General features: G+C 44.5%; 1 protein-coding gene across 1 annotated transcript in view; it reads right to left on the bottom strand.

Moving 5' to 3' along the window:
* mrpl37 (mitochondrial ribosomal protein L37) overlaps nt 1-22,240 on the bottom strand; it is a 71,231-nt gene extending 48,991 nt beyond the window's left edge. The window contains exons 1-2 of the mRNA XM_077616330.1: nt 21,457-22,240; nt 6,681-6,858 (exon numbers count right to left, since the gene is read on the bottom strand). Of these exons, the coding sequence (XP_077472456.1) occupies nt 6,681-6,858; nt 21,457-21,835 (557 nt within the window). The 5' untranslated portion in view covers nt 21,836-22,240. The remainder of the gene's footprint in view (nt 1-6,680; nt 6,859-21,456) is intronic.
* Between the last annotated feature and the right edge of the window lie 5,444 nt (nt 22,241-27,684).

Genomic DNA, 27,684 nt, shown 5'->3' with positions numbered 1-27,684 from the left:
GAAGGCTCTCCTTTCGTTGATATCAAATCTATGTAAATTCGGCTGGCTTTTTCACAAATGGTAGACTCGGCCAGGCTATCTCCTGCTAATTGTTTATCTTTTATCCACAATAAAAGAAGGTTCTCCATCTCGTCGTGAATGTCACTGCGCCGGTGGGAAATGATAGCTAGTCCTTTGGTCGGCCTCTTCTCCTTAATTGCGTCCCTCTGCTTAAGGATGGAGGATATGGTTGACGTATTCCTCTCGTATTGCCGAGCGAGCTCGGTAACATGTACCCCACGCTCATGTTTTTCAATTATTTCGCGTTTAATGTCTATTGTCAACGGTCGCCTTTTCTTTGCCGATCCATAGTAATACGTATTGTTTACCTCGTATGTAAATGTAGACCAAGTGGGGGGAAACACGGGTGTGGAAATGCAAAGTCCGCCCACCAGTGGTCGTAGACATATTTTATACACGAAAGAGATGCAAAAAAAGACAGTGCCATGGCCACCTGGCTTGGTCGCATCACGAAATTTTGACCGCATCACGGGCGAATTATTTGATCGAAATTTCCCTCGTACCATGGCCACCTGGCTTGGTCGCATCACGAAATTTTGACCGCATCACGGGCGAATTATTTGATCGAAATTTCCCTCGTAAGACGAGAATTTTGTATGATGAGCGGTCGTATGACGAGGTACCACTGTATATGTATATATATGTATATATATGTATATATATGTATATATATGTATATATATGTATATATATGTATATATATATATATATATATATATATATATATATATATATATATATATATATGTATATATGCATGTATATATATATATTTTTTCAGCAACATGCTTATTTATTTATATATTTATTCATGTATTTATTTATTAACCCACTTATTACCTATCTATTTATGCCTAAAATGCCTTTCCTATTTCTGCATCCTCACCCCCTTGCTACTGTGACAACGAAATTTCCCGAATACGGGATGAATAGTTATCCAATCCAATCCAACCTCATTAGAAGTTAGACCTCTTTGACAGCCAGAAATCTTGCTTGTTTGTAGGTGACCAAATACTTACTTATTTTCCACTCTAATTTGGAAATAAATTATTTAAAAATCAAACAATATGATTGTTTTTTTCACATTCTGTCTCTCATGGTTGAGGTTAACCCATGTTGACAATTACAGGCCTCTCTAATCTTTTCAAGTAGGAGAACTTGCACAATTGGTGGTTGACTAAACTCATTTGCCCCACTGTGCAAGTACAATGAAATTTAAAGCTGGACAATAAAGTGCACATGTAAATAAGCAGTCATAAATACAATAAAAATTGGGGATAAGAATGTCCTGAATTGTGTTCAAGTCTGAGCTTTTGAGCCATGAGCATTCTGACTTAGCACTCTCCTTTCTCAAGGTGGCTCAGTGCAGCGTGCCGGGCGGTAGTTATAGCATGTTCAGTGGATTTATTCGGCCCGTAAGCAAACAGTTGTGGGTTGTGAATGTTTGGAAGACAGGCTTTGATGTGTTTCAATATCAGTTTTTCCAAAGCAGTTTGTGATGATTGCGGTGAGTGCTACTTGGATGAAAGACAGAGTCTTTGTGGTTGACTTCTTGGGCACTGGGATGATGTTGGCCAATTTTAGGCAGGTTGGGATGGTGGATTGTTCTATTGAAAGGTTGAAAATGCCAGTGAAAACTGGTTGCCAGATGGTCAGCACATGCCTTGAGTACTTTCCCAGGTATTCCATCCGGTCCTGTGTCCTTCCTGGGGTTGACAGCATGGAGTGCTGGGGTTTGGGAATCAAAGTGGGCGCGAGTTGCGCAGTAGAGTGCCATGTCGCTGAATTTGAAAGCTGGGTAACGGGCCTAGAGGAGTGATCAGATCTGTGTGGTAATCCACGCTTTCCAGTTTGGGTACACGTATGGTCTTTTCCACAGTGACCATAGCCATACATTACTTGATATAAGACAGTACTGTGTCTGTGAATATCCCAAGGTCCTCATGGTGCAAAGTTTCCCACGGTGTCTGTTCAAAGAAGTCTTGGGAGTCGGGGGAGGGTGTACAGCTGGACTATATGACAAAAATTATCATCACGATAAATTAAAAAAAAATGTTGAAATCAATAATTATCACGATTATATTATCAACTATTATATCTTTTTGTTCCAAATGTGAAACTTTAAACTTCTGTGAATAATAAATGACTTTCCTCATTAAAATATGAAACAGTTACCTTACTTTATCAGAAAAGAGAATATGAAATATGATTCAAAAAAGTATTTTTGTTGTTTTGTTGTGCAATTCAGACAACCCCCTCTTATGCTAAGTAAATGAAACCTGCAGACATTGTCACAGGCCTCTTTATTTTTATAAATTTGCCTTCAAACCAAAAGTTAATGTGCAATATGAAATAAATAAAATATTCAACCGAAGACATCACCATTGGCGAGCAGACTATTTTCAGCCTCACAAGAAGAAAGTCTAAATTTACCTCACACATGGTCATTTACAAAATAATAAAATAAAAAAGATGAATTTAACCCATTTTAAGCCAAGATAAGTTTTTACGTCACATAAAATAGGCAAACATCTTGATATCAAGTCAGAAAAATATTACAGGATGTCCTCAAATGAGGACAGTGGGTAATGTAAATGTTCAAGAAGGCTGCTCTTTGTGCACAGGAATTTATGAGGCATTAAAAAAAAAAGAAAGAAAACGCCAGGGAGAATTAATTTGGAAGGTTAGGGTACTGTAGAAGAGTCAGATTTTACAGGGGAGCACAGCACCAGCGCAACCCAAAAACAGTGCGGTCCAGGCAAATGCCTGGGTGCCTGAGCCAGGCGGAAATGGGGTAACCCCTGGTCTGAACTCCATGTTTTTAAGGGCATCAGCAAATGTTCATTAGTAAGTACCGTATTTTCACACCTATAGGGCGCACTTAAGTCTAAAATTATCTGTAAAATGGTCGATGCTCGTTCGGTGTGCCTTGTCTGCGCACTAAATTCAATTTTGTATTGCCCTGACCGCTTGAGTGAGTGGTTTTTCCAAGTTACGAAATCCCCCAAAAAGTAAATGCATTTCCTTTTCTGTTATTTTATTTTAATTTCCCTTACTAAGCGAATAAAAACTATACAAATGCAACGTGGCACGCACGCACACACACGTTAAAGTCTAAAATATACTACATATTCTATAAGTGGGCGGCTTTTGGCCCCGATAGAATGGGCTCTTGCCGCCATCTGGCGGAAAACTATAACGGCCACGAAGGGAGATATTTCAGTGGCACGGGGCACATTTTCATATGCTTTACCGATAGTAATCGCATATAAGCCGCCCATGTATATAAGCCGCACCCTGAAAATTGCCTTGAAATGTTTGAATTTAACAAGCCTCCCCATGATTCCCAATTTTCACCTCCATAATCATGGTTTTATTAGGGAGTACAAATATGTTACTTTGAAAGGAAAAGCTTAAGACAATTCGGTGGTATTTCTGAGATACTGTATGAATCAAAAGCACATTATTAGGGTCAATATCATAAGAAAGTTAATATATCTGTCTTTGTAAATACAAAATATCAAATGATTCAATTTGAAATATCAGTTTATCTTTTCTCTATTGTGAAATAAATGACAAGGGCGCCATGACGTCACGGCGCCATTGCGTCATGATGTCACGCGCCATTGAGTTATGGTGTCATGGCGCCGTCAACTTGCAGTTTCGTGAATGTCGTGTTTTTATGCGGATATAAGCCGTACCCTCGATTCAATCTTTCATACAAAATTGGTTTTAAGTTTTGTTAGTTGTGTGAGGACCATGGAACGAATTAGAGAATTTTCATATTAAGTATACCTCTACTTACAAAATTTTCAAGTTATTGTATTTTCACGGCTATAAGGCACACTTAGTCTTAAATTTTCTCCAAAATAGGCAGGGGGCTTTATATATGGACCAATACTAAAATTGTTATCACGATAAAATAAATCAGTCGATAGGGTACACCATCCTCTACAGGTCTCGCAACTACGGTAAGCAGCCTGCGACTTAATTTTCCCCCGTGCGCGATTCATGCTGGGATATTGGATTGGATTGGATTGGATAACTTTATTCATCCCGTATTCGGGAAATTTCGTTGTTCCAGTGGCAAGAGGGTGAGGATGCAGGAATAGGAAAGGCATTTTAGACATAAATAGTAGTTCTTTTGTCAATACACCCAGTATGACGGCCAGCATTCAAAACTAGACTGCGAACTATATATACACACATACACACACATACACACACACACACACACACATATACACATATATATACACATATACACACATATACATATATACACATACATATATACACACATATATACACATATACATGTATATACATACATGTATATACATTCATATATACACATATATACACGTATATACATTCGTATATACATTCATATATACACATATATACACATATATACACATATATATACACATATATATATATACATATATACATATATATATACACATATATATATATATATATATATATATATATACATATATATACATACATATACATACATACATATACATATATATACATATATATATATATATATACATATATATATATATATATATATACACACACATACATATACATATATATATATATATACACACACACATATATATATATATATATATAAAAATTATATTTGGATCAATATTGAGCCGCAACAGCTCTCACAATTACGGCAAGCAGCCCCCGACTCTACTATTTTCCCCGTAGAAAAAGTAGTGCGCAGTAACTGCTGGGATATATAGTTCTTTTGTCAACCAATTGACAGCGGCCGTCATTTAATAGGGTGGATTTACAAAAGAACTCCTGCCGCTAGATGTTGGCGTCAACAGAGCATTCAAAGCCAGACTGCGAACTATACATATATATAATATATATAATATAGATTATTATATATATATTATACACTGGTACGGTGTTTGTAAGGTTTTTTGGGGGTTTGTAAGGGGAATCATAATCATTTATAAGGGCAGTTATCGGCAGAGGTTGACAGGTATGAAATACTAATACATTAACCTCAAAGAAAATAAAAAAACAGTTGTCTATTCATGTTGGGAGTGAATGTAGTTGTCAGAAAGCTGATTTGTAATCTATTAATACAGTTTGGCTGACCTATCCAACTGTTTTGTTGACATTCCCTTTAGCGCAGCACCATCTAGTGGTAATGCGGAGCAGTGCGCCTTTAAAAGCGGTGCGTCCTGTGTTTGTGTCAAATACAGGAATAGCACTCGTTACTGACACTGCGCCTTTAAATGTGATGCGCCATATAGTCGTGAAAATACGGTACGAAAAAAGTATTGGAAACAATTTATTTCGTAAGTAGAGGTACAACTGTATATATACACCGTATATATATTTCACACCTATAGGGCACACTTAAGTCCAAAATTTTCTCTAAAATGGTCGACGCGGCCAATCGGTCGGTGCGTCTTATTTGTAAACTAAATTCAATTTTTGTATGGCCCTGATCCCAGTGGACGTTCACCATAAAAATAGCATCCCCGCGCATTCCAAGCATTACGGTAAATCCATTCAAAACATCCCAGAGGAGTGGCAAGGCATTAGTCTTCCATGTTCTCGCAGCGCTTTTAACCCTCAAAAACACTCTTAATAATGAAAGAAACAGCAATAGATTAGATTAGAACATTATTTCATCCCGTATTCGGGAAATGTCTTGGTTGCAGTAGCAAGACAGACACAAGACATTATAGACCTAGGTAAAAAAAACTGGAGCCACACAAAGGAAGTTCACAAGGTAGGGACCTTCTACAGACTGAGACTACCGCACAGTCCCTCAGTAGTCTGGAGGTTTTTAAGATCATCTTCCTTGCCTAAACTGTCCTATCACCTAATCAGCACCAGCGGAATGAGGAACCGTGAACGTGAATGGCAACAGAATGTGGGTGTGAATGCTTGGAAATGGACTGAGCCATGGATAGAACACAATTTAACAGCTTTGCTAATGGCTCGGAAGTGATAAACATAGTAGTTCTGGCAGGCAGCGTCAGACGAGTTAGGTGACGATTTGGAATGAATTGTCGATGCCGATAGAACAGCGAGGATAATCCAAGGCTTGGGAGTGATGCATGTCGCGAGTTACAAAGCTGGAATCAAGTACCCGGAATACACAGCTCTGACTGACAGTGGAGCCTAGCATGTTGAATTCCAAACTCTTTATATCAGAGTGTACCTTTTACCTCAATAAGGCATTATTAAACTTATTTTTGCCCATGCTGTCTTTAAAAAATGCATACGTTAGCGGCTAGCATAACATAAGTACGCTAGCGACTAGCATAACATATGCTAGCCTAGGGTAATGCTAGCGCCTTTTGCGAAGAGGCGCCATATGTATTGACAAAAAACAGAAAATATACTCGCAACTGAGACAGCACCCTATCAGACGGTTTTATAGGTGTGAAAATACGGTACTTATTCACAGAAGTTTGAAGTTTCAAATTTGATACAAAAAACGTGATCGTGATAAATACCAATCAACTGATTTTTTTATCATGATAACAATTTTTGTAATATTTCTCAGCTGTATGGACAGTGATTTTTTAACCACTTCAATGGTCAAAGAAATATTGGGAAAATACCTGTATTTAATTGGTCGTTGCTCAGTTGTGTCCCAGAAACAGGCATGTCGGATGGCATTCTGAACACGTTTTTCCTGATGCGGTATTTGATTGGTAGAGATTTTCACCAGTGAAAGAAGCTCAGGTGGCAACCCAGAGACTGCCTTGCTTTTAGTTAACCAAAGAGCCTGGCGTACACCTGGTGGAAGATTGAAAAGACGTTAGGAATGTCTCGGTTGCATATTTTTTCAAACGAGGCGAGTCCGAGTAACCTGATTTTGTGCACCTGCCGATACCGATTACCAATCGGATACCTCAGAAAACTAGCACTTTTTTTATTTTTTCGAATTCAAATGGAGCGACCCTATTAAAGACATGGAAGATTTTTTTTGGGCGAATCAGTTGTGTATCATAAAATAACGTTCGGAACAAATTGCATTTATGTACCGTATTTTCCGCACTGAGGCGCACTGCATTATAAGGCGCACCCCCAATGAACCACATAAAGTGGTACCTCGAGATACGAGCTTCATACGTTCCGGGACTAAGCTTGTATGTCGATTTACTTGTAACTCAATTGAACGTTTCACATAGAAATGAACTAAAAAAAAAAAAAAAATCCAACCCTCTGAAAAAACACAAAGGCATATATTGGATTGGAATTTTTTTTTATTTGTTCTAATTCGCCAACTATTAACAAAGTAACAAATGCCTAGTGGTTTAATAGTACTAAAATTAGACGGATTTCGGAGGGGAGAGCCTTTTTGCATGACAACGCGCTCGTAACATAAACAGATTTAAATGAAGTTGAATTACGATGCAGACACTCAAATATAAGTTTAATCTAACCTTAATTCTAAATTTGTTTTAATTTTTTTATACCTTTCTTCTCTATTTGCCCCACCACCACCCTGACTTTCAGATGCAATCAAGGTGTGTTTGCTTTTGTCTTCCTTTCAAAATATTCCAAAAATGATGCACACAAATGTCCTCACAATAGGTTAACGCACGACCACTTGCCAACTTGCCCGGGAAGTAATACTCCTGTCCTATTAGCGAACAAGCTCCGCCTCTCGCGTCCGCTGTATGCTCGTATATCAAAAATTGTCTCGTATCTCAAGATAAATATTTGCTCGAAATTGTACTCGTATGTCAGGGCACTCGTATCTCGAGGTATTACTGTATTTCAATGCTTTTTCCATATATAAGGCGCACTGCACCTCATTATACGGGTCTACAGTAGAGGCTGGGGTTAAGTCATGCATCCACTAGATGGTGCTGCGCTAAAGGGAATGTCAACAAAAGTCAGATAGGTCAGTCAAACTTTATTAATAGATTACAAATCAGCTTTCTGACAACTCCATTCAGTCCCAAAATGAATAAACAGCTGTTTTATTATTTTCACCGAGGTCAAGTATTAGTATTTTCTTGACACAGTTTATCATTTAACAACAGCAAGGTATTACATGTAAGTTCAACATCACAATGAGGCACTGTAACATTCAGCTGTTGACGTGCATATTCAAAATATGACCAACCTTGTTCAACTGTAAACATAAAAGAAACATGTAAAGCTCACTATCAGTTCATTCCTCTTCTATGAATCCCTCAAATTCTTCGTCTTCAGCGTCCGAATTGAACAGCTGGGCGAAAGCGGCGGCATCCATCACCCAGGCAAAGTCGTCATTTTTCAAGTCTGTCGTCTCGGTTGTTGACGCCAATCTAGCTGCTGGAGTTCTTTTGTCAATCCACATGGAATGACGGCTAACACCGAATTAGTGTACTCGTCGTTAGTGGGTGAAATGACAAAAGAACCTCTTGCATCGGGAACCATCTGGTATGCTCTATCTTAAACTTGTCTTGTATCGCAAGGCAAACATTTGCTTGGAATTTTACTCGTGTCTCAAATCTCTCATATGTTGGGACACTCGTATGTCACGGTATTACTGTATTTAAAATAAATGCAAATACTTTAAGTACTACTCACAGCGAAAATACCTCTATTTTCTCGCATATAAGCCACCCGCGCATATATGCCGCACCTATCAAATTGCCTTAAAATGGCTGACTTTTACAATTTCTCACGTATAAGCCACCCCCTGATCCAAAATTGTCACCTCCATATTCATGGTTTTAATTGGGAGTACAAATGTGTTACTTTGAAGGGAAAATCTTAAGAAAAATCATTGCATGTGGTATTTCTATTTCTGAGATACTATATGAATCAAAAGCACATTATTAGTCAATATCATAAGGACGTTAATATGCCTGTCCTCAATGTTCCCTCTAAGCTGCGCGCGTGCGCAATTGCGCACTACTCTTGCATTCTCTGCGCACGGCAAACATATGCAGCGCACAAAATCAAATTGAATTAAATTGAATGTTTTGATGTACGACAACCTGAATTGAAAAAAAAAGACATTACATTTTTTTTTCTGTGCCATTTTGCGTCGCAACTCAGAGAGTGGCAGCCTGTCACCGACCGACAAACGACAACAAAAGGTCATTTCGGATAAAACTAACAAACACCGTGTCCAGCCAATGATATGATGCGGTTCGGGTCACGTCGGGTGTGTTTACTTCCGCCGCAAGGGGGGGGGGGGGGGCTACTTTGCATAAACAGTGGTACCTCGTCATACGACCGCTCGTCATACAAAATGCTCGTCTTACGGGGGAAATTTCGATCGAATAATTCGCCCGTGATGCGGTCAAAATTTCGTGATGCGACCAAGCCAGGTGGCCATGGCATTTTTTTTGCATCTCTTTCGTGTATAAAATATGTCTACGAGCACTGGTGGGCGGACTTTGCATTTCCACACCCGTTTCCCCCCCACTTGGTCTACATTTACATACGAGGTAAACAATACGTATTACTATGGATCGGCAAAGTTTTGCTAAGAAAAGGCGACCGTTGACAATGGACATGAAACGCGAAATAATTGAAAAACATGAGCGTGGGGTACACGTTACCGAGCTCGCTCGGCAATACGAGAGGAATACGTCAACCATATCCTCCATCCTTAAGCAGAGGGACGCAATTAAGGAGAAGAGGCCTACCAAAGGACTATCTATCATTTCCCACCGGTGCAGTGACATTCACGACGAGATGGAGAACCTTCTTTTATTGTGGATAAAAGATAAACAATTAGCAGGAGATAGCCTGGCCGAGTCTACCATATGTGAAAAAGCCAGCCGAATTTACATAGATTTGATATCAACGAAAGGAGAGCCTTCAACAACTTCACAAACATTTAAAGCGAGTCATGGCTGGTTCGAAAAATTTAAAAAACGATCTGGAATACACTCTGTAATCCGACACGGAGAAGCGGCGAGTTGCAATTTGAAAGCTGCGGTGGAATTTATCAAGACATTTCCCTTGATTATCGCCCAGAAAAATTACACCCCCCAGCAAGTTTTCAACTGCGATGAAACTGGTCTTTTTTGGAAAAAAAAATGCCCAGGCGGACATTCATCGTGGCAGAAGAGAAGGCATTACCGGGACACAAACCTATGAAAGACCGCTTAACGCTAGCGTTGTGTGCTAATGCCAGCGGTGACTGTAAAATTAAGCCGCTACTGGTGTACAATTTATTCAAGAAATGCTTCGATGTGACAGATGACACAGAGCTAACCCTTCGTGAATTTTGGAAAGAGCACTTTAATATTGTCCATTGCTTGAAAATTATTAACCATGCATGGCAGGGCGTCACACAACGAACTCTTAATTCAGCATGGAAAAAATTGTGGCCAGCTTCCGCTGAAAGTGACTTTGGAACAGCAGCCCCTGCTGCACATGATGAACTCGTGGATGATACCATGTCGCTTGGAAATTCCTTGGGGCTGGAGGTTGATGAGGCAGATGTGAATGACCTAATCGCCGAGCACCACGAAGAACTCATGACACAGGATTTAATCGACCTACAGGAGCGTGAACATTTGTTGCTTAGTAGCGAGGAGGCGGTGGAAGATATCAAAGACATGCTCGCTAAGTGGCAAGAGGTTTCGGATTTTATAGAAAGGACTCACCCTGACAAACTGGCAAGTGGTCGCGCATCATCGTATTATGATGACATTTGTATGCGACATTATCGAAATATTTTGAAGGGTAGACAAAAACAAACAACTCTTGATGCGTTCGTTTTGAAGACTTCGGCGGAGCGGCCAGGTGGTGTCAACCCGTAGAACTACGTAAGGTAAAAAAGATTACAACAAATTTAGAATTTAGTTTTGTTTGAAGTTACATTAAACGTTGAGTGTCTGTTTTTTAGTTATCCAAGATAATTTTAATTTGTTTGTTCGTTTACGAGTGCCGTGGAGAAAGTCCCCCCGAACAGCCCCCCCCCCCTCCGCCTCCGTGTGTGTCGTCTCTCCCCTCCGCGAAATGTGTCTAATTTTACTCCTATTAAACACATTATTACTATCAAACCACTCGTTATTTATTACTTTGTCAATATATGGCGAACTATAAGAAATAAAACATCCTGTTTTTGGTGTTTTTTTCAGAGAGTTGGAACGAATTAATTTGTTTCCCATTCATTTCAATGGGAAACTTCCGCTCGAGTTACGAGAATCTCGTCATACGAGCTCAGTTCCGAACCGGATTAAGCTCGTATGTCGAGGTACCACTGTACTTACACAACGAATGGTGCTGCAACAGTAGGATCATTAGCACACTGCTCCCCGGATTTAGAGCTCTTGGCAGTACGGTGCAGGCCCTTCCATCTACCTAGAGAGCTAACAATTGTCATTGTAATGGCTGTTTACATCCCACTGGATGCTAACGTTAGCACGGCACTTAGCCTCCTGCTAGCAACTATAAACAAACAGCAGCTTGACCACCCCGATGGAGTCTTTATTGTCGCTGGTGACTTCAACAGAGCATGTTTAAAGACTGTTCTGCCTAAGTTTATCCCGTACGTGAAGTGTCACACCAGAGGAGATAAAACTCTAGACCAGGGGTGTCAAACATACGGGCCGCGGGCCGGAACCGGCCCCCAAGGAGGTTCGATCAGGCCCGCGGGATAATTTGAGAGTGGAAAAAATGCATAAAAGACATGGAATTAATATTTTTAATTCGCTGCAATTCATGGATTATCCGCTAAGGGGCGCACTCTTTCCATCAGAGTAGAAGACAAGCCGCATCACTGAGACAGACACTTTCTTTATTACACATTTAAAATCACTCTCCTTAGTTTGTAAGGTGCACGCAGGGATTACATTTAGATTTTATATGCGTATGTGTAAGTGGTTTAAAAAAGCCTTTCTTTAAAAGTCTCATTAAATCTTAGTGCATTACTATATTTTTCAGTACAAATTAAAGTTGTGTGCCTTTGTACAATCAGTGGGATCAGTTGCAATGCATATTTGTGAATGATAAAAGTAAATTGCACATTTGTCTAAGGAAATATGAGGTGTTTCATGAAATGTTTTGTAAAAGGATAATTCATTAAATTTCAATATTTTCCTAATGTTCTTGTGCTTCTTTACACCAAAACAAAGGAAAGACATGATATTTTGGTTATTTATAGCAGAGCATGGTATAATTTTAATGGTACGGCCCACTTGACATCTCCCTAGGCCGTATGTGGCCCACGATGCGAAATGAGTTTGACACCCCTGCTCTAGACCATGTTTATTCTAATATCAAACATGCTTATAGAGCCACACCCCTCCCTCACCTTGCTGGATCAGACCATCTCTGCCTGTCCCTCACCCCATCATACACCCCACTACAGAGGCAAACAAGGCCACAAATAAAAATAATAAAAACATGGCCTGAGGAGGAAATTGAGGAGCACTTCACAGGAAATAACCCAAATAAGAGGCGAGAAGGCGAGAGAGAGAGAGGGCGAGAGAGAGCGAGGGCGAGAGAGAGCGAGGGCGAGAGAGAGCGAGGGCGAGAGAGAGCGAGGGCGAGAGAGAGCGAGGGCGAGAGAGAGCGGGGGCGAGCGAGAGCGGGGGCGAGCGAGAGCGGGGGCGAGCGAGAGCGGGGGCGAGCGAGCGAGGGCGAGAGAGAGCGAGAGAGGGCGAGAGCGAGGGCGAGAGAGCGAGAGAGAGCGAGAGAGGGCGAGAGCGAGGGCGAGAGAGCGAGGGCGAGAGAGCGTGAGAGAGAGCGTGAGAGAGAGGGCGAGAGAGAGCGCGAGAGGAAATTTAATCTAACCTTACACTAAACGTTATTTTAATTGTTTTAATTTTTTATACCTTTCTTTTCCCAGGTTGGCTCTATTTGCCCCGCATCCTCCCTGACTTTCAGCTGCAGTGTTTAAAAGGAACCTATCGAGGGTTGTTTGCTTTTGTCTTTCCTTCAAAATATCCCAAAATGATGCACACAATAGGATAACGCACGACCTCTTGCCAACGGGAAGTCAGAGCTGCCAAACACCGAAAATCTTATTTCAGAATGGGTAAAGAGAATTTTCAGATTTTGTGAGATTTTCTCTAATGCCGTTTAAGAGCAAAAGTTCTAATTTTAAAGTCGTTTTTGGATAATTTTATCACTTATTAAAAAAAAGAGCTGCAAACAACACGCGAGAGGGAGGGCGAGAGAGAGAGGGCGAGAGAGAGAGGGCGAGAGAGAGAGGGCGAGAGAGAGAGGGCGAGAGAGAGAGGGCGAGAGAGAGAGGGCGAGAGAGAGAGGGCGAGAGAGAGAGGGCGAGAGAGAGAGGGCGAGAGAGAGGGCGAGAGAGAGGGCGAGAGAGAGGGCGAGAGAGAGGGCGAGAGAGAGGGCGAGAGAGGGCGAGAGAGGGCGAGAGAGGGCGAGAGAGAGGGCGAGAGAGAGGGCGAGAGAGAGAGGGGGCGAGAGAGAGAGGGGGAGAGAGAGAGGGGGAGAGAGAGAGGGCGAGAGAGAGGGCAAGGGGAGGGCGAGAGAGAGGGCGAGAGAGAGGGGGCGAGGGGAGGGCGAGAGGAGGGCTTGAGGGCGAGAGGAGGGCTTGAGGGCGAGGGAGAGAGGGCGAGAGAGAGAGAGGGGGCGAGAGAGAGAGGGGGCGAGAGAGAGAGGGGGCGAGAGAGAGAGGGGGCGAGAGCGAGAGAGGGGGCGAGAGCGAGAGAGAGAGAGAGGGGGCGAGAGCGAGAGAGAGAGAGAGGGGGCGAGAGAGGGGGCGAGAGAGAGGGCGAGAGAGAGAGGGCGAGAGAGAGGGCGAGAGAGAGAGGGCGAGAGAGAGCGCGAGAGAGAGGGCGAGGGCGAGGGCGAGAGAGGGCGAGGGCGAGAGAGAGAGAGAGGGAGGCCAAGAGAGAGAGAGAGGGCGAGAGAGAGAGAGAGGGCGAGAGAGAGAGCGAGAGAGAGAGAGTGCGGGAGAGAGAGAGTGCGAGAGAGAGAGAGTGCGGGAGAGAGAGAGTGCGGGAGAGAGAGAGTGCGGGAGAGAGGGCGAGAGAGAGAGGGCGAGAGAGAGAGAGAGGGCGAGAGAGAGAGAGGGCGATTGAGAGAGAGGGCGAGAGAGAGAGAGGGCGAGAGAGAGAGAGGGCGAGAGAGAGAGAGGGCGAGGGCGAGAGAGAGAGGGCGACAGAGAGAGGGCGACAGAGAGAGAGGGCGAGAGAGAGAGGGCGAGAGAGAGCGCGAGAGAGAGGGCGAGGGCGAGAGAGGGCGAGGGCGAGAGAGGGCGAGGGCGAGAGAGAGAGAGAGGGAGGGCAAGAGAGAGAGAGAGGGCGAGAGAGAGAGAGAGAGAGAGAGAGAGTGAGAGAGAGCGAGAGAGAGAGAGTGCGAGAGAGAGTGCGAGAGAGAGAGAGTGCGGGAGAGAGAGAGTGCGGGAGAGAGGGCGAGAGAGAGAGGGCGAGAGAGAGAGAGGGCGAGAGAGAGAGAGGGCGATTGAGAGAGAGGGCGAGAGAGAGCGAGGGCGAGAGAGAGCGAGGGCGAGAGAGAGCGAGGGCGAGAGAGAGCGGGGGCGAGAGAGAGCGGGGGCGAGCGAGAGCGGGGGCGAGCGAGAGCGGGGGCGAGCGAGCGAGGGCGAGAGAGAGCGAGAGAGGGCGAGAGCGAGGGCGAGAGAGCGAGAGAGAGCGAGAGAGGGCGAGAGCGAGGGCGAGAGAGCGAGGGCGAGAGAGCGTGAGAGAGAGCGTGAGAGAGAGGGCGAGAGAGAGCGCGAGAGGAAATTTAATCTAACCTTACACTAAACGTTATTTTAATTGTTTTAATTTTTTATACCTTTCTTTTCCCGGGTTGGCTCTATTTGCCCCGCATCCTCCCTGACTTTCAGCTGCAGTGTTTAAAAGGAACCTATCGAGGGTTGTTTGCTTTTGTCTTTCCTTCAAAATATCCCAAAATGATGCACACAATAGGATAACGCACGACCTCTTGCCAACGGGAAGTCAGAGCTGCCAAACACCGAAAATCTTATTTCAGAATGGGTAAAGAGAATTTTCAGATTTTGTGAGATTTTCTCTAATGCCGTTTAAGAGCAAAAGTTCTAATTTTAAAGTCGTTTTTGGATAATTTTATCACTTATTAAAAAAAAGAGCTGCAAACAACACGCGAGAGGGAGGGCGAGAGAGAGAGGGCGAGAGAGAGAGGGCGAGAGAGAGAGGGCGAGAGAGAGAGGGCGAGAGAGAGAGGGCGAGAGAGAGAGGGCGAGAGAGAGAGGGCGAGAGAGAGAGGGCGAGAGAGAGGGCGAGAGAGAGGGCGAGAGAGAGGGCGAGAGAGAGGGCGAGAGAGAGGGCGAGAGAGAGGGCGAGAGAGAGGGCGAGAGAGAGGGCGAGAGAGAGGGCGAGAGAGAGAGGGGGCGAGAGAGAGAGGGGGAGAGAGAGAGGGGGAGAGAGAGAGGGGGAGAGAGAGAGGGGGAGAGAGAGAGGGCGAGAGAGAGGGCAAGGGGAGGGCGAGAGAGAGGGCGAGAGAGAGGGGGCGAGGGGAGGGCGAGAGGAGGGCTTGAGGGCGAGAGGAGGGCTTGAGGGCGAGGGAGAGAGGGCGAGAGAGAGAGAGGGGGCGAGAGAGAGAGGGGGCGAGAGAGAGAGGGGGCGAGAGAGAGAGGGGGCGAGAGCGAGAGAGGGGGCGAGAGCGAGAGAGAGAGAGAGGGGGCGAGAGCGAGAGAGAGAGGGCGAGAGAGGGGGCGAGAGAGAGAGGGCGAGAGAGAGAGGGCGAGAGAGAGCGCGAGAGAGAGGGCGAGGGCGAGAGAGGGCGAGGGCGAGAGAGGGCGAGGGCGAGAGAGAGAGAGAGGGAGGGCAAGAGAGAGAGAGGGCGAGAGAGAGAGAGAGTGCGAGAGAGAGAGCGAGAGAGAGAGAGTGCGAGAGAGAGAGTGCGAGAGAGAGAGAGTGCGGGAGAGAGAGAGTGCGGGAGAGAGGGCGAGAGAGAGAGGGCGAGAGAGAGAGAGGGCGAGAGAGAGAGAGGGCGATTGAGAGAGAGGGCGAGAGAGAGAGAGGGCGAGAGAGAGAGAGGGCGAGAGAGAGAGAGGGCGAGGGCGAGAGAGAGAGGGCGACAGAGAGAGGGCGACAGAGAGAGAGGGCGAGAGAGAGAGGGCGAGAGAGAGCGCGAGAGAGAGGGCGAGGGCGAGAGAGGGCGAGGGCGAGAGAGGGCGAGGGCGAGAGAGAGAGAGAGGGAGGGCAAGAGAGAGAGAGAGGGCGAGAGAGAGAGAGAGAGAGAGAGTGAGAGAGAGCGAGAGAGAGAGAGTGCGAGAGAGAGAGTGCGAGAGAGAGAGAGTGCGGGAGAGAGAGAGTGCGGGAGAGAGGGCGAGAGAGAGAGGGCGAGAGAGAGAGGGCGAGAGAGAGAGAGGGCGATTGAGAGAGAGGGCGAGAGAGAGAGAGGGCGAGAGAGAGAGAGGGCGAGAGAGAGAGAGGGCGAGAAAGAGAGAGGGCGAGAGAGAGAGAGAGGGCGAGAGAGAGGGCGCGAGAGAGAGGGTGCGAGAGGGCGCGAGGGTGCGAGAGAGACGGTGCGAGAGAGAGGGTGAGGGGGCGAGAGAGAGGGCGAGGGGGCAAGAGGGGGCGAGAGAGAGGGCGAGGGGGCAAGAGAGAGGGCGAGGGCGCAGGGGCGCGAGAGAGAGGGCGAGAGAGGGGGTGAGAGAGAGGGCGAGGGGGCGAGAGAGGGGGCTAGGGGGTGAGAGAGGGGGCGAGAGGCGAGAGAGGGGGCGAGAGAGAGACTTTTTGCACGGCAACGCGCACGTAACAAACAAATTTAAATTTTAATCTAACCTTACACTAAACGTAATTTTAATTTTGTTTCAATTTTTTATACCTTTCTTTGCTTTTGTCTTTCCTTCAAAATATCCCAAATTGGTGCACACAATAGGATAACGCACGACCTCTTGCCAACGGAAAGTCAGAGCTGCCAAACACCGAAAATCGTATTTCAGAATGGGTAAAGAGAATTTTCAGATTTTGTGAGATTTTTTATCAATGCCGTTTAAGAGCACAAGTTCTAATTTTAAAGTCGTTTTTGGATAATTTTATCACTTATTTTAAAAAAAGAGCTGCAAACAACACATTTATTATTGAGAACTTTATTACACAAAATTTGTGTGAATGCAATCATGTCAAAATATTTGTGGCAATCATCATTTTCAATACAAAAATGAATACTGAAAGACCTACAAATATTATACCACATGCAAATTACACGCTTAGCCTCTATTGACTCCTCTCTTGAATATTTTTGTTCATAGGAAGCTGCTCTTGCCAGTTGCACGTCCATCTTTACCAAGCACTTGGCCTCAAGTGTGCTTGGTCCCAATGACATCCTGAGGTCTGTCCTTATCTTCCTCACAGCACTGAACACAAGCTCACATGTGGCATTAATGTGGGGAATCAAAAGTATGCCCAGTGCAATCCTTGTTATGTTAGCATATTTTGGGTTTCCAGAGCTGTCTTTTATTTCTCCTACTAGTTCCCATTGCAGATCTGCTCTCTCCTGTACTCTAATGTCCCCTAGCTCCTCAACTTGCAGGCAGCTGAATTCTTCTTTGAAGGTATCAACCTCACAGTCATAGAGCCCTTTGGGCGGCTAAGATGGCTGGGCGGTGCAACAGAGCTGACGGTGGAATTTCTCCAGAAATGTTTCAAAGCTCCCAGCGATGTTACGGCAGACGCCATTGCACTTGTCCAAAAATAGAGCCCTTTGGGAGGCTAAGATGGCTGGACGCTGTGGCGGAGCTGACGGTGGAATTTCTCCAGGAATGTTAACAAGTGCAAGCTTCCGGCAACGTAACGGCGGACGCCCACGGCCTTGTCTGAAAATAGAACACTTTGGACAGCGAGGATGGCTAGACAACCCGAGGGGCAACATAGAAGTTCAGATTACATTTAAGTCCGGGCGGCAGGCTGACGCTGTGGTACTTATCTGAAAATAGAGCTCTCTAGACGGCTAATTGACGGCTGGACGGAGCAGAGAAGCAAGTTGAAGTTTAATTTCCCCCCAAACAATGACGGCAAAAACGATGAAGAACGCGGTCTTAGTATTTTGAGAAATCGGCTAGACACTTTCAATATGGCTCACAGTTTGCAGCAGAGTGTCCCAGAGATTGATGACAACACAGTCATAGCCATGGAATATGGCAATTGTCTTGCACTTTCATGTCTTTGACAAAGGCATATTTGAACAAAAAAGAAACACCGATGATCATTCCCCATCAACATCTTCCTTGTGCACCAAAAACCAAAAATCTTTCCCTGAAAAGCTCCCCTATGGCGCCTCCTTAAGATTCCATCAACGACCCAATGCCTCTCGAATATGACGAAAAATACTTGGACAAAAGCTCCCAATAACCTGTTTTTTATTTATTTAAATGAAGCGGGGAGAAACTGTTTTCACTGTGAGTATACTTAGAGTATTTACAATTTTTCTGTATAGATTATATTTAGATATTAATACATTAGTCTTCATATGCTTATAGCTGTAATATTTAAACAAACAACAGCTTGACCACCCCGATGGAGTTTTTATTGTCGCTGGTGATTTCAACAAGGCGTGTTTAAAGACTGTTTTACCCAAGTTTATTCAATACGTAAATTGTAATACTAGAGGAGACAAAACTCTTGACCATGTCTATTCTAACATCAAACATGCTTATAAAGCCACTTCCCTCCCTCACCTAGCTGGATCAGATCACCTCTGCCTATCTCTCACCCCCGCTTACACTCCACTCCGGAGGCAAACAACGCCACAAATAAAGATAATAAAAACTTGGCCCGAGGACGCACTCTCTCAGTTGCAGGACTGTTTTTCCCGCACCAACTGGGAACTTTTTGTACACGACAACCTCCAGGACTACACGGACTCTGTACTTTCTTACATAAAAAAACTGCATTGACAACGTCACTATAGATAAACGAATACGGGTTTTTCCTAACCAAAAACCCTGGATGACCAATGAGACACGGGCACTCATCAAATGCCATAACACCGCCTTTAGATCAGGGGACAAGATAAAATATAGAGCTGCCACAGCTGAGCTGAAAAGAGGCATTAAAAAGGCCAAGGCAGCATATACTAAGAAAATTGAGGAGCACTTCACAGAAAATAACCCAAAGAAGATGTGGCAAGGAATACGACATATTACCAACTACAATAACAATAATATGTCTGTTAACGCAGATGCCTCACTAGCGGAGGAATAAAACCGTTTCTTTGCCCGCTTTGAGACTGACAAATCAGACCCAGTCTCAACACCCCCACCACCACCCTGCAGCAATACACTGACGTTCCGGCAACAGGAAGTGAGACTGGTAATGCGGTCTGTGAACACCAGGAAGGCTGCTGGCCCAGACGGAGTACCTGGGAAGGTGCTCAAAGCCTGTGCTGACCAGCTGGCTGGAGTCTTCACAAAAATTTTCAATTGTTCCCTGCAACAATCAATCATTCCATCCTGTCTGAAATCTGCCACCATTATCCCTGTCCCCAAAAAGCCAACCATTGACAGCATGAATGATTATAGGCCTGTTGCACTCACGCCTGTGATCATGAAGTGCTTTGAAAAGTTGATAGCCCGCCATATCAGGAATACAATCCCTCCCTCAATTGACCCTCACCAGTTTGCTTATAGAGCAAACAGGTCCACTGAGGATGCTATTGCCATTGCTCTTCATACAGCACTGAGCCACCTGGAACACCATGGGAACTACGTGAGGATGCTCTTCATTGACTATAGCTCAGCCTTCAACACCATAAAACCGGACATTCTGACTGACAAACTCTCCCACCTTGGACTATCCTCTTCAATCTGCTGCTGGATAAAGAACTTCTTGTCCAACCGACCACAGACTGTTAGACTTGGTCCCCACCTCTCTTCCTCCATTACACTGAGCACTGGCTCCCCTCAAGGCTGTGTACTGAGTCCTCTTCTGTACTCTCTGTACACATACGACTGTATACCCACCCACCAGTCTAACGCCATCATCAAATTCGCTGACGACACCACTGTGGTCGGACTCATCTCAGGAGGGGATGAGTTGGCCTACAGAGATGAGGTCAACAAATTGTCTTCGTGGTGCTCGGTGAACAATCTCACACTGAACACCACGAAAACTAAAGAAATAATCCTGGACTTTCGCAAACACAGCACAGATCTGGCCCCACTCCTCATAAATGGAGTATGTGTAGACAGGGTCCAGTCCTTTAAATTCCTGGTGGTCCACGTCACGGATAAGCTCTCATGGTCTACAAACATCACGGCAGTGGTGAAGAAGGCTCAGAAACGACTCCATTTCCTCAGGGTACTTAGGAAGAACAACATGGGCACCAAGCTTCTGATAACCTTCTATAGAACCACTGTAGAGAGCATCCTGGCGTACTGCATCACAGTGTGGTACGGTGGAAGCACGGCGGCTGACAAAAAGGCCATGCAGAAAGTGATTAACACTGCCCAGAGGATTGTCGGCTGCTCTCTGCCCTCACTGGAAGACATTGCCAGCCCTCGTTACCTCAGCAGAGCCAGGAACATCATAGGGGACCCTTACCACCCTGGTCACAATCTGTTCCAGCTGCTGCCCTTTGGCAGACGCTATAGGTCCCACAAAGTACGGACAAATAGGCTTAAGGACAGTTTTTCCCCACATCCATCAGAACTCTAAATTTGCGGTAACATAACACACATTCCCTTTTGCGGTAATATGAAAAGATGTTTGGGTGGTGATCTGCCTCCTATTAGCTGACTGAAGGTAAGTGAAAGACAGTGAGAGGTAAGCGACCTGTATCCATAACAGCAGAATGCCAAATTACAAGATTCCGTAACTCACTTATTTAGGTCTTTTGCCGAGTAAACGCAGCTTATGGAGAAGCACCACCAATTTCGTCACACGCAGTTTCTGGGTGTGATGACAAATAGGCTTTTTTGTTGTTGATAATGACGACAGGGCCTATGTCCGATTATTATTATTATTAAAAAATACACTTCTTGATAAGTGTACTTGTATTTCTGTTTAGGTGAGGAAACATAATATAGTAGTAATTATAGGGGTCATCCCACTTCACAGTTTTTCGATTATCGCGGTCATGTCTGGTTTATAATATCCGCGACATTCGAGGGATTACTGTAATGTAATCCGAAGCAAAGGCACAATGCTGTTTGTATTATTGACGCGTTATTCTTTTATGGTGAAATTTCCTCTTATTCTGCACTGAGTGCCACCCGTTTCGGCGCCGCTGAAGAAGCGGTGCCCTGACTTCCGCTCGCTTTTTTTTTTTTAATTGCGATGCATGAAGCCGTGAAGTGGGCAAGGCGATGCATGAAGCCGTGAAGTGGGCAAGGATCATAATAATTGGGTAGATGACTTTGTCGGTCGCTAGCTTCATCGGAAATATTTAGCGATGTTCAAATACTGCCTTTGCATCCAACGGTTTCAAAAGATGTTGAGTATCGAAGGTCATAATAAATGCAGTTTACGATACCTTCCAGTGCGTTGGTCCTCTGGTTAAAGACGTAACAAGGTGTATCTTGATACAACGGCATCTGGTGACTTGGTGGAGACCGATAATGCTTAGGATCCTTGTAGTCTGTTTTCCACGGCGAGGTGACGGGTTTGGCTAGCCCTGGGACGTAGTGCATCTTTTCCCAATAAGTGACGTTATCGAGTCCTGGGATATGCACTTTTTCCTTGAGCTCTTTGACAATCGGCGCTCTTCTCGTCGTCGCTTGACTGCTATAGAAATGCCGGGCCTGTGTTTGTCTTTCGCCTCCATGGGATGAAAACCAGCTCCAGTTTCTGTGATATAGTGATTGGGAAAAACGCAAAGATCCTGCCGCAAAATAAATAGTTTCTTGAAACATTATTTTTTGTTAGTAAACTATCAGTTTGAAACTCAACAACGACAGAGCGTTGATTTTTTTCGTCTTTCGTTGTCGCTGTTTTTAAAATGTATTTTACTCAACGGCAACGACTGCAACGCCACTACAAAATTGTGACCAAGAAAATGATCTATGCTTTTTTGCCACTTCACATGCGCGAATTCTCTCTAGAAACGACGGTTGGTATAGATAGATTCAATGTTAGAAAAATGCAACTTGTTCCGACACCTGGTAATAGATCGGAACCCAGGACGGAATCGGGACTAGAGAAATTTACGCCATCTCCGCTCATGCGCAGTAGCAAAAAGTCCCGCTTCTGTTCCGGGTCCCTGCGTTTTCTGAAGGCGTACACTTATCCTCGTTATCAGATTGGCTGAGGAGTTGAAACGCTCGTCTGAAAATGTCTGTTTAAAAGTGTGCCTGTGGTTTGTAATGCGTTCGCAAAAGTGCCCGTTTAAAATGATTGTAATATAACGACATCACACACAGAGATAATTATTAAAAACTGTATTTTTTTTTTTGTTAATGAAAAAAAAAGAACGGGAAAGGCAGGCGTGGGGTCGATTCCCGCTGGTAGCAGTATGATTGTAAGTCTTGCGGGGTGTTACTTTCTTTGTTCTGAAAGATCTGGTGAAACAAGTGTTAACAAAAATATAGGCAATACGTTATTGAAGCTTCTATGACCAGTTCTCTTTATTGGCTCGAGAAAAGGCAAGATTCTCGTTATTCTGACTCCATTTTTAAAGCCTTCATTGCCTCCACCCAAAGTGGGCGTTAACCTAAACATTTGTTGAGGTAAAAGATTCTCAAAATATAACACCTTTCTTTCAACTAAAGGAACAGGATGGCTAGACGGGCCAGGAATGATGAAATTAGTAAAAGCTTCACAGCTGACAGAACACAGCTGAATTGTTTATACAACAAACACCCAGAGTTACCTGCTGTTTTTCACACAATGTTCTAAAGCCTCTGCCCTACCACAATGATGAAATTAGTGGTGTCATATATGTACATACAAAGTATATTCCCACCAACCTATAGCTCAAATGACATTATTCACAGTAATCATATATTCCTTTCTTTTGTTATTCAAATCTTGTATTTGTTACAGACCCCACGCTTATCTTGAAACACAGTCTACTCCAGGGGTGGCCAACTCCGGTCCTCGAGAGCCACTATCCGGTCTGTTTTCCATGTCTCCCTCCACCAACACACCTGAATCCAATCACCAGGATCGGTATCAAGCTTCTGGAGGGCTTGCTGATGAGTTGATCATTTGATTCAGGTATGCTATAGGAGGGAGATATGGAAAACACACCGGATAGCGGCTCTCGAGGACCAGAGTTAGCCACCCCTGTGAGTAGACTTTACTCACTACTACACTCTAGCGGTCCAAATAGGTAAACGAAGCACATCGACTTATATTCAAAACTAACGGCCACTTTGGACTGCGGGAGGGAGACCTTTTAATGGAGTCAGAACACGAAAGTCTTTGTCTTTTCTCTTGCAAATAAACGATGTAATGAGAACTGACCTGGGATCCTATTTCTATTTCCTGTGTCTTTATCAAATAAAACCTCCAGGACAAAAAAGAACACGAGACTTGTAAGTACGAGGTTGAAAAGAAACGAACGCCATAATTTGGTGACCGCCGAACTGATGCCCTGGACGTCCAGGACGAGCAGCAAAGAGCCTCCCTACAGACTCTTGGCGCGCCAAAATAAATAGGTGAGCAAATTTTAAATTCTGCACGATTTCCACCAAAACATTTTTTTAAAAGAGTCTGGCGAAATAATCTGAGATGCTGTCCCTGCTCCTTCCCGAGTATTGATAGGAAATGTAGCCTCTGCTGCGCCTTCTTGATGAATGATTTGCTGTTTGCCGCCCAAGTGAGATCAGCAGAGATGTGGACTCCTAGGAATTTGAAAGTCTCTAATTGCTCCACACATTCACCTTAAATATACAGGGGTGATGGAGCAGCCTTGTTCCGTCGGAAGTCCAGGATGAGTTCTCTGGTTTTGGAGATGTTCAGCGCCAAGTTGTTGAGAGTGCACCACTCGCTGAGTCTAAAGACCTCATCTCTGTAGGCCGTCTCATTCTCCTCTGTAATCATCCCTACTACCGTTGTATCGTCCGCAAACTTCACAATGATATTCTCATGGTGTGTGGGTCTGCAGTCGTTTGTGTAGAGCGAGTAGAGTAGTGGACTCATTACACAGCCCTGGCGTGAGCCGGTGCTGGGCGTTTGGGCAGATGAGAGGTGGCGACCCAGCTTGACGTGCTGGGGTCAGTCTATCAGGAAGTCCTCAATCCAGGAGAATGTAGAAGGTGGGAGTCCTAGGTTGGCCAACTTGGAGATAAGGATGTCTGGTCTTATGATGTTAAAGGCTGAGCTGTAGTCGATGAAAAGCATTCTGGCATAGTTCACTCTTTTCTCAAGTTGGCTCAGTGCAGCGTGGAGTGCGATGGTTGTTGCATCTTCGTATGGATCTGTTCGGCCGATATGCAAACTGATGTCGGTCGTGGGTGAGGGGAAGACAGGCTTTGATGTGTTTCAGTACCAATTTTTCGAAGCACTTTGTGAGGATTGGTGCGTGAGCTACTGGGCAGTAGTTGCTCAGACTGTTAGCGGGTGACTTCTTGGGTTCTGGAAGGATGGTGGCCGATTTCAGACAGGCTGGGACAGAGGATTGTTCCAGTTGAAAATGTCTGTGAAGACTCGTGTTAGTTGGTCAGCACAGGCTGGTATGGTATTCCAGCCGGTCCTGTGGCCTTCCGGGGGTTGACTGCTCAGAGCACACGTCTCACATCCACTACCTCCACAATGAGTCGGGCGGGGCTTCTTCCCAAGCTTGGTGTGGGATGTACTCGAGGTTGATGTGGTGTGACAGGGTGGTGGGTCGTTGTTTAGGTCCTCTGCCCGTGCCGCATCTGAGTCCGCAGGAGTGGCAGCTCGGCCTTTGTAGTTGGTGAGGGTCCGTATGCTCTGCCAGATTGTTTGGGGGTCGTCAAGTTTCCCTTCTATCTTCCCCCTGTAGTCTGCTTTAGCAGCCTTAATGCCTCTCTTCAGGTTGGCGCGAGCTGCGCTGTAGAGTGCTCTGTCACCGGATCTGAAGGCTGCATCTTGGGCCGCAGGAGTGATCGGACCTGGCTGGTCATCCACGGTTTCCGGTTTGGATATACAGTGGCACCTCTACTTACGAAATTAATTAGTTCCAAGACTTTTTTCGTAACTTCAAAAATTTCGCAAGTAGTGTACTTTATATGTAAATTCTGTAATTCGTTCCACGGTCCTCACACAACTACCAACTAAAACCTTTAAAATTGGCCAGTGTCCCAATTTTGTATGAAAGATGTGAGGAAACACAAAATGAGAGAAAATTATAAGGATATGATTTATTAATGTCTTAAAATAAATAAAGCATGTGAAAATGTGCCCCGCTGCCGTTATAGATGTAATACCCGTGTTTGTCCACCAGATAGCAGAAAGAGCCTGTTCTATCAGGGCCGAAAGCCGTCCACTTTGTAGTACATTTTAGACATTTACACGTGCCCTTTGTGTGTGTGATTGTGTGTGTGTGTGAAAATATGTGCCATGTTGCATTTGTTAATTGCTTAATAAGTGGGATTCAAAAAAAATTAATGGATTTACTTTTTGGTGGATTTCGTAACTTGGATCGTTTTTTTTCTCAAGTCACTCATTTGCATATAAAAAAACTCGTAACCTGAAACTTTTGTACCTAGAGGCATTTGTAAGTAGAGGTACGACTGTCCCAGAATGGTTTCCACAGTGACTATAGGTAGCCATGCAATACTTGATGTAAGACAGTACTCTCTGTGAAGGTTCCCAGATCCTCATGGTGGAAAGTTTTCCACTGTCTGTACAAAGCAGTCTTGGAGTCGGGGGAGGGCATCATCAGGCCATGTGATAATGGTTCGTCGATTGTGGACAAAAGGGAGTCTAAGTTGGGGCCATGAACAAAGAGGCGTGATCTGACTGTCCCAAGTGCATACCTGTCAACTTGTACGTTTTATACGTATTTTATACGTTTTTTTTACCATTTCAAATCATGTACGCCGTACACCGACTTTTGTACGGGGAAAAAAAATCGCCAATATTTATGAAAACCGATCTCAACAAGACCGTTTTGGCTAAAATCCAGATAGTCTCATAGGCTGGTAGCCAACGACGCTACTGTCATCGATCGTTACTATTGTCACGGTATACCAGCAAAAATTATCCTCAATCGTATGTATTTTTTTAGCGGTGCGTACGGCAATATCGATAAAGGATGACATGCGCATGCGTAGATATACGGTTTTTGGGGGGTTAGTAAATCATAATCATTTATAAGGGCAGTAATCGGCAGAGGTTGACAGGTATGCAAGTGTGTGCGTGGTATGTTTATTGACATTAAGCAAAGCTAGTTGATTTTGTCTGTTGGGGAACCTAACATTTTTTGTATTCATTAGTCTTTCAAGCTTGGCAGTCAATATGCTGAGGGGCCCGGCGGCTGAGCCGATATCTGGAAAGACCGTGGCCACGGCAGTTAAGACCCTTTAACGGGCCGGACCTCGGCTCAGCAACTGGTCCCTTATCTAAAAGAGTTGAAGACATCTCTGGTGAGTCCAGGTGAATGTGTCCATTCGTTAGTGCATGATTGTGGTGTCTGTGTGTTGATAAGAAAACAAAAGAATGGGGAAATTGCAGTCCTGATCAAGTATTGAAAATTTGTTGAGAACCAGTCCGCCTGGAGGTTAAAAGGCTTAAATTTATGGATGCTAAAATACAGTGGCGGTCCGTGCCTTTTCTGGTAGCGCCTTCAACGTATCAATCCAACCCTCAAAAACTATTTTATGGCTATAAAACCTCTACTGCAGCAACAGCTGCGACACATAGAAAACAATCAATAAATCAATGCACAAAAATGGGGTAAAATCCACTTCCTAGCAGCATTTCATGATTAAATACAAATACTGGAGCTTTTCAGACATTAAAAGCAGGCCAGGGGGGTGATTTTCCCGGGAAAAGACAGCGATGAACGTCAATGGCGTACCGGCAAACATTGCCCGAAAATGGGGTAAAATCCAGCCGAAAACAGCATTTTTTGATTAAATACAAATACTGGAGCTTTTTAGACATCAGAACTGGGCCCGGAGTATCATTTACCCGGTAAAAAGACAGCGATGAACGTCGATATGTCCATATACGTCCATACATGAAACAGCAAAAAAATGCACTAAAATGAGGTAAAATCCACTTCTTAGCTGCATTTATTGATTTAATACAAATACTGGAGCTTTTGAGACATTACAACCAGGCCAGGGGGGTGATTTTTCCCGGGAAAAGACAGCGATGGACGTCAATGGCGAAACGGCAAAAATTAAACTGGGGTAAAATCCACGTCCTAGCAGCATTTGCAGTGATTAAATACAAACACTGGAGCTTTTCTGATATCAGGACAGGGCCCACAATTGAAATATTATTTAGGAATATAGCCATATTATAGTCACCAAAAATCATTTTTAACTGTACACAATATCCATCCTCCTTTCTTCTTTCTTTTCTATCGCCATCGAAGCTAATGCTGAAAGTCGAGCCTGTCCTGTCATATTTCCGGCATAGTCCGTCTTGAAAATGGCTTTAAATCAACACAACAATATATTTGCTTGTGCAGCTAAGTTAGCGCACTGAAAGTGGCGCACACACCCTTTTCCCGGCTGTAACAGGTTGCTAGCTTCGGAGTTGACCGCCCAAAAATTTTCAACAATATGTGTTGAAAAGTTAGGTTTGTCCTTCGCTGCTCTTCTAACAGGGTAGACATTATTCC

The sequence above is a fragment of the Stigmatopora argus genome, chromosome 12 (assembly GCF_051989625.1).
Source record: "Stigmatopora argus isolate UIUO_Sarg chromosome 12, RoL_Sarg_1.0, whole genome shotgun sequence".
Classification (NCBI taxonomy): Eukaryota; Metazoa; Chordata; class Actinopteri; order Syngnathiformes; family Syngnathidae; genus Stigmatopora; species Stigmatopora argus.
Note: the sequence above shows the minus strand (reverse complement) of the source record. Positions and strands in the feature narration are given on the sequence as shown.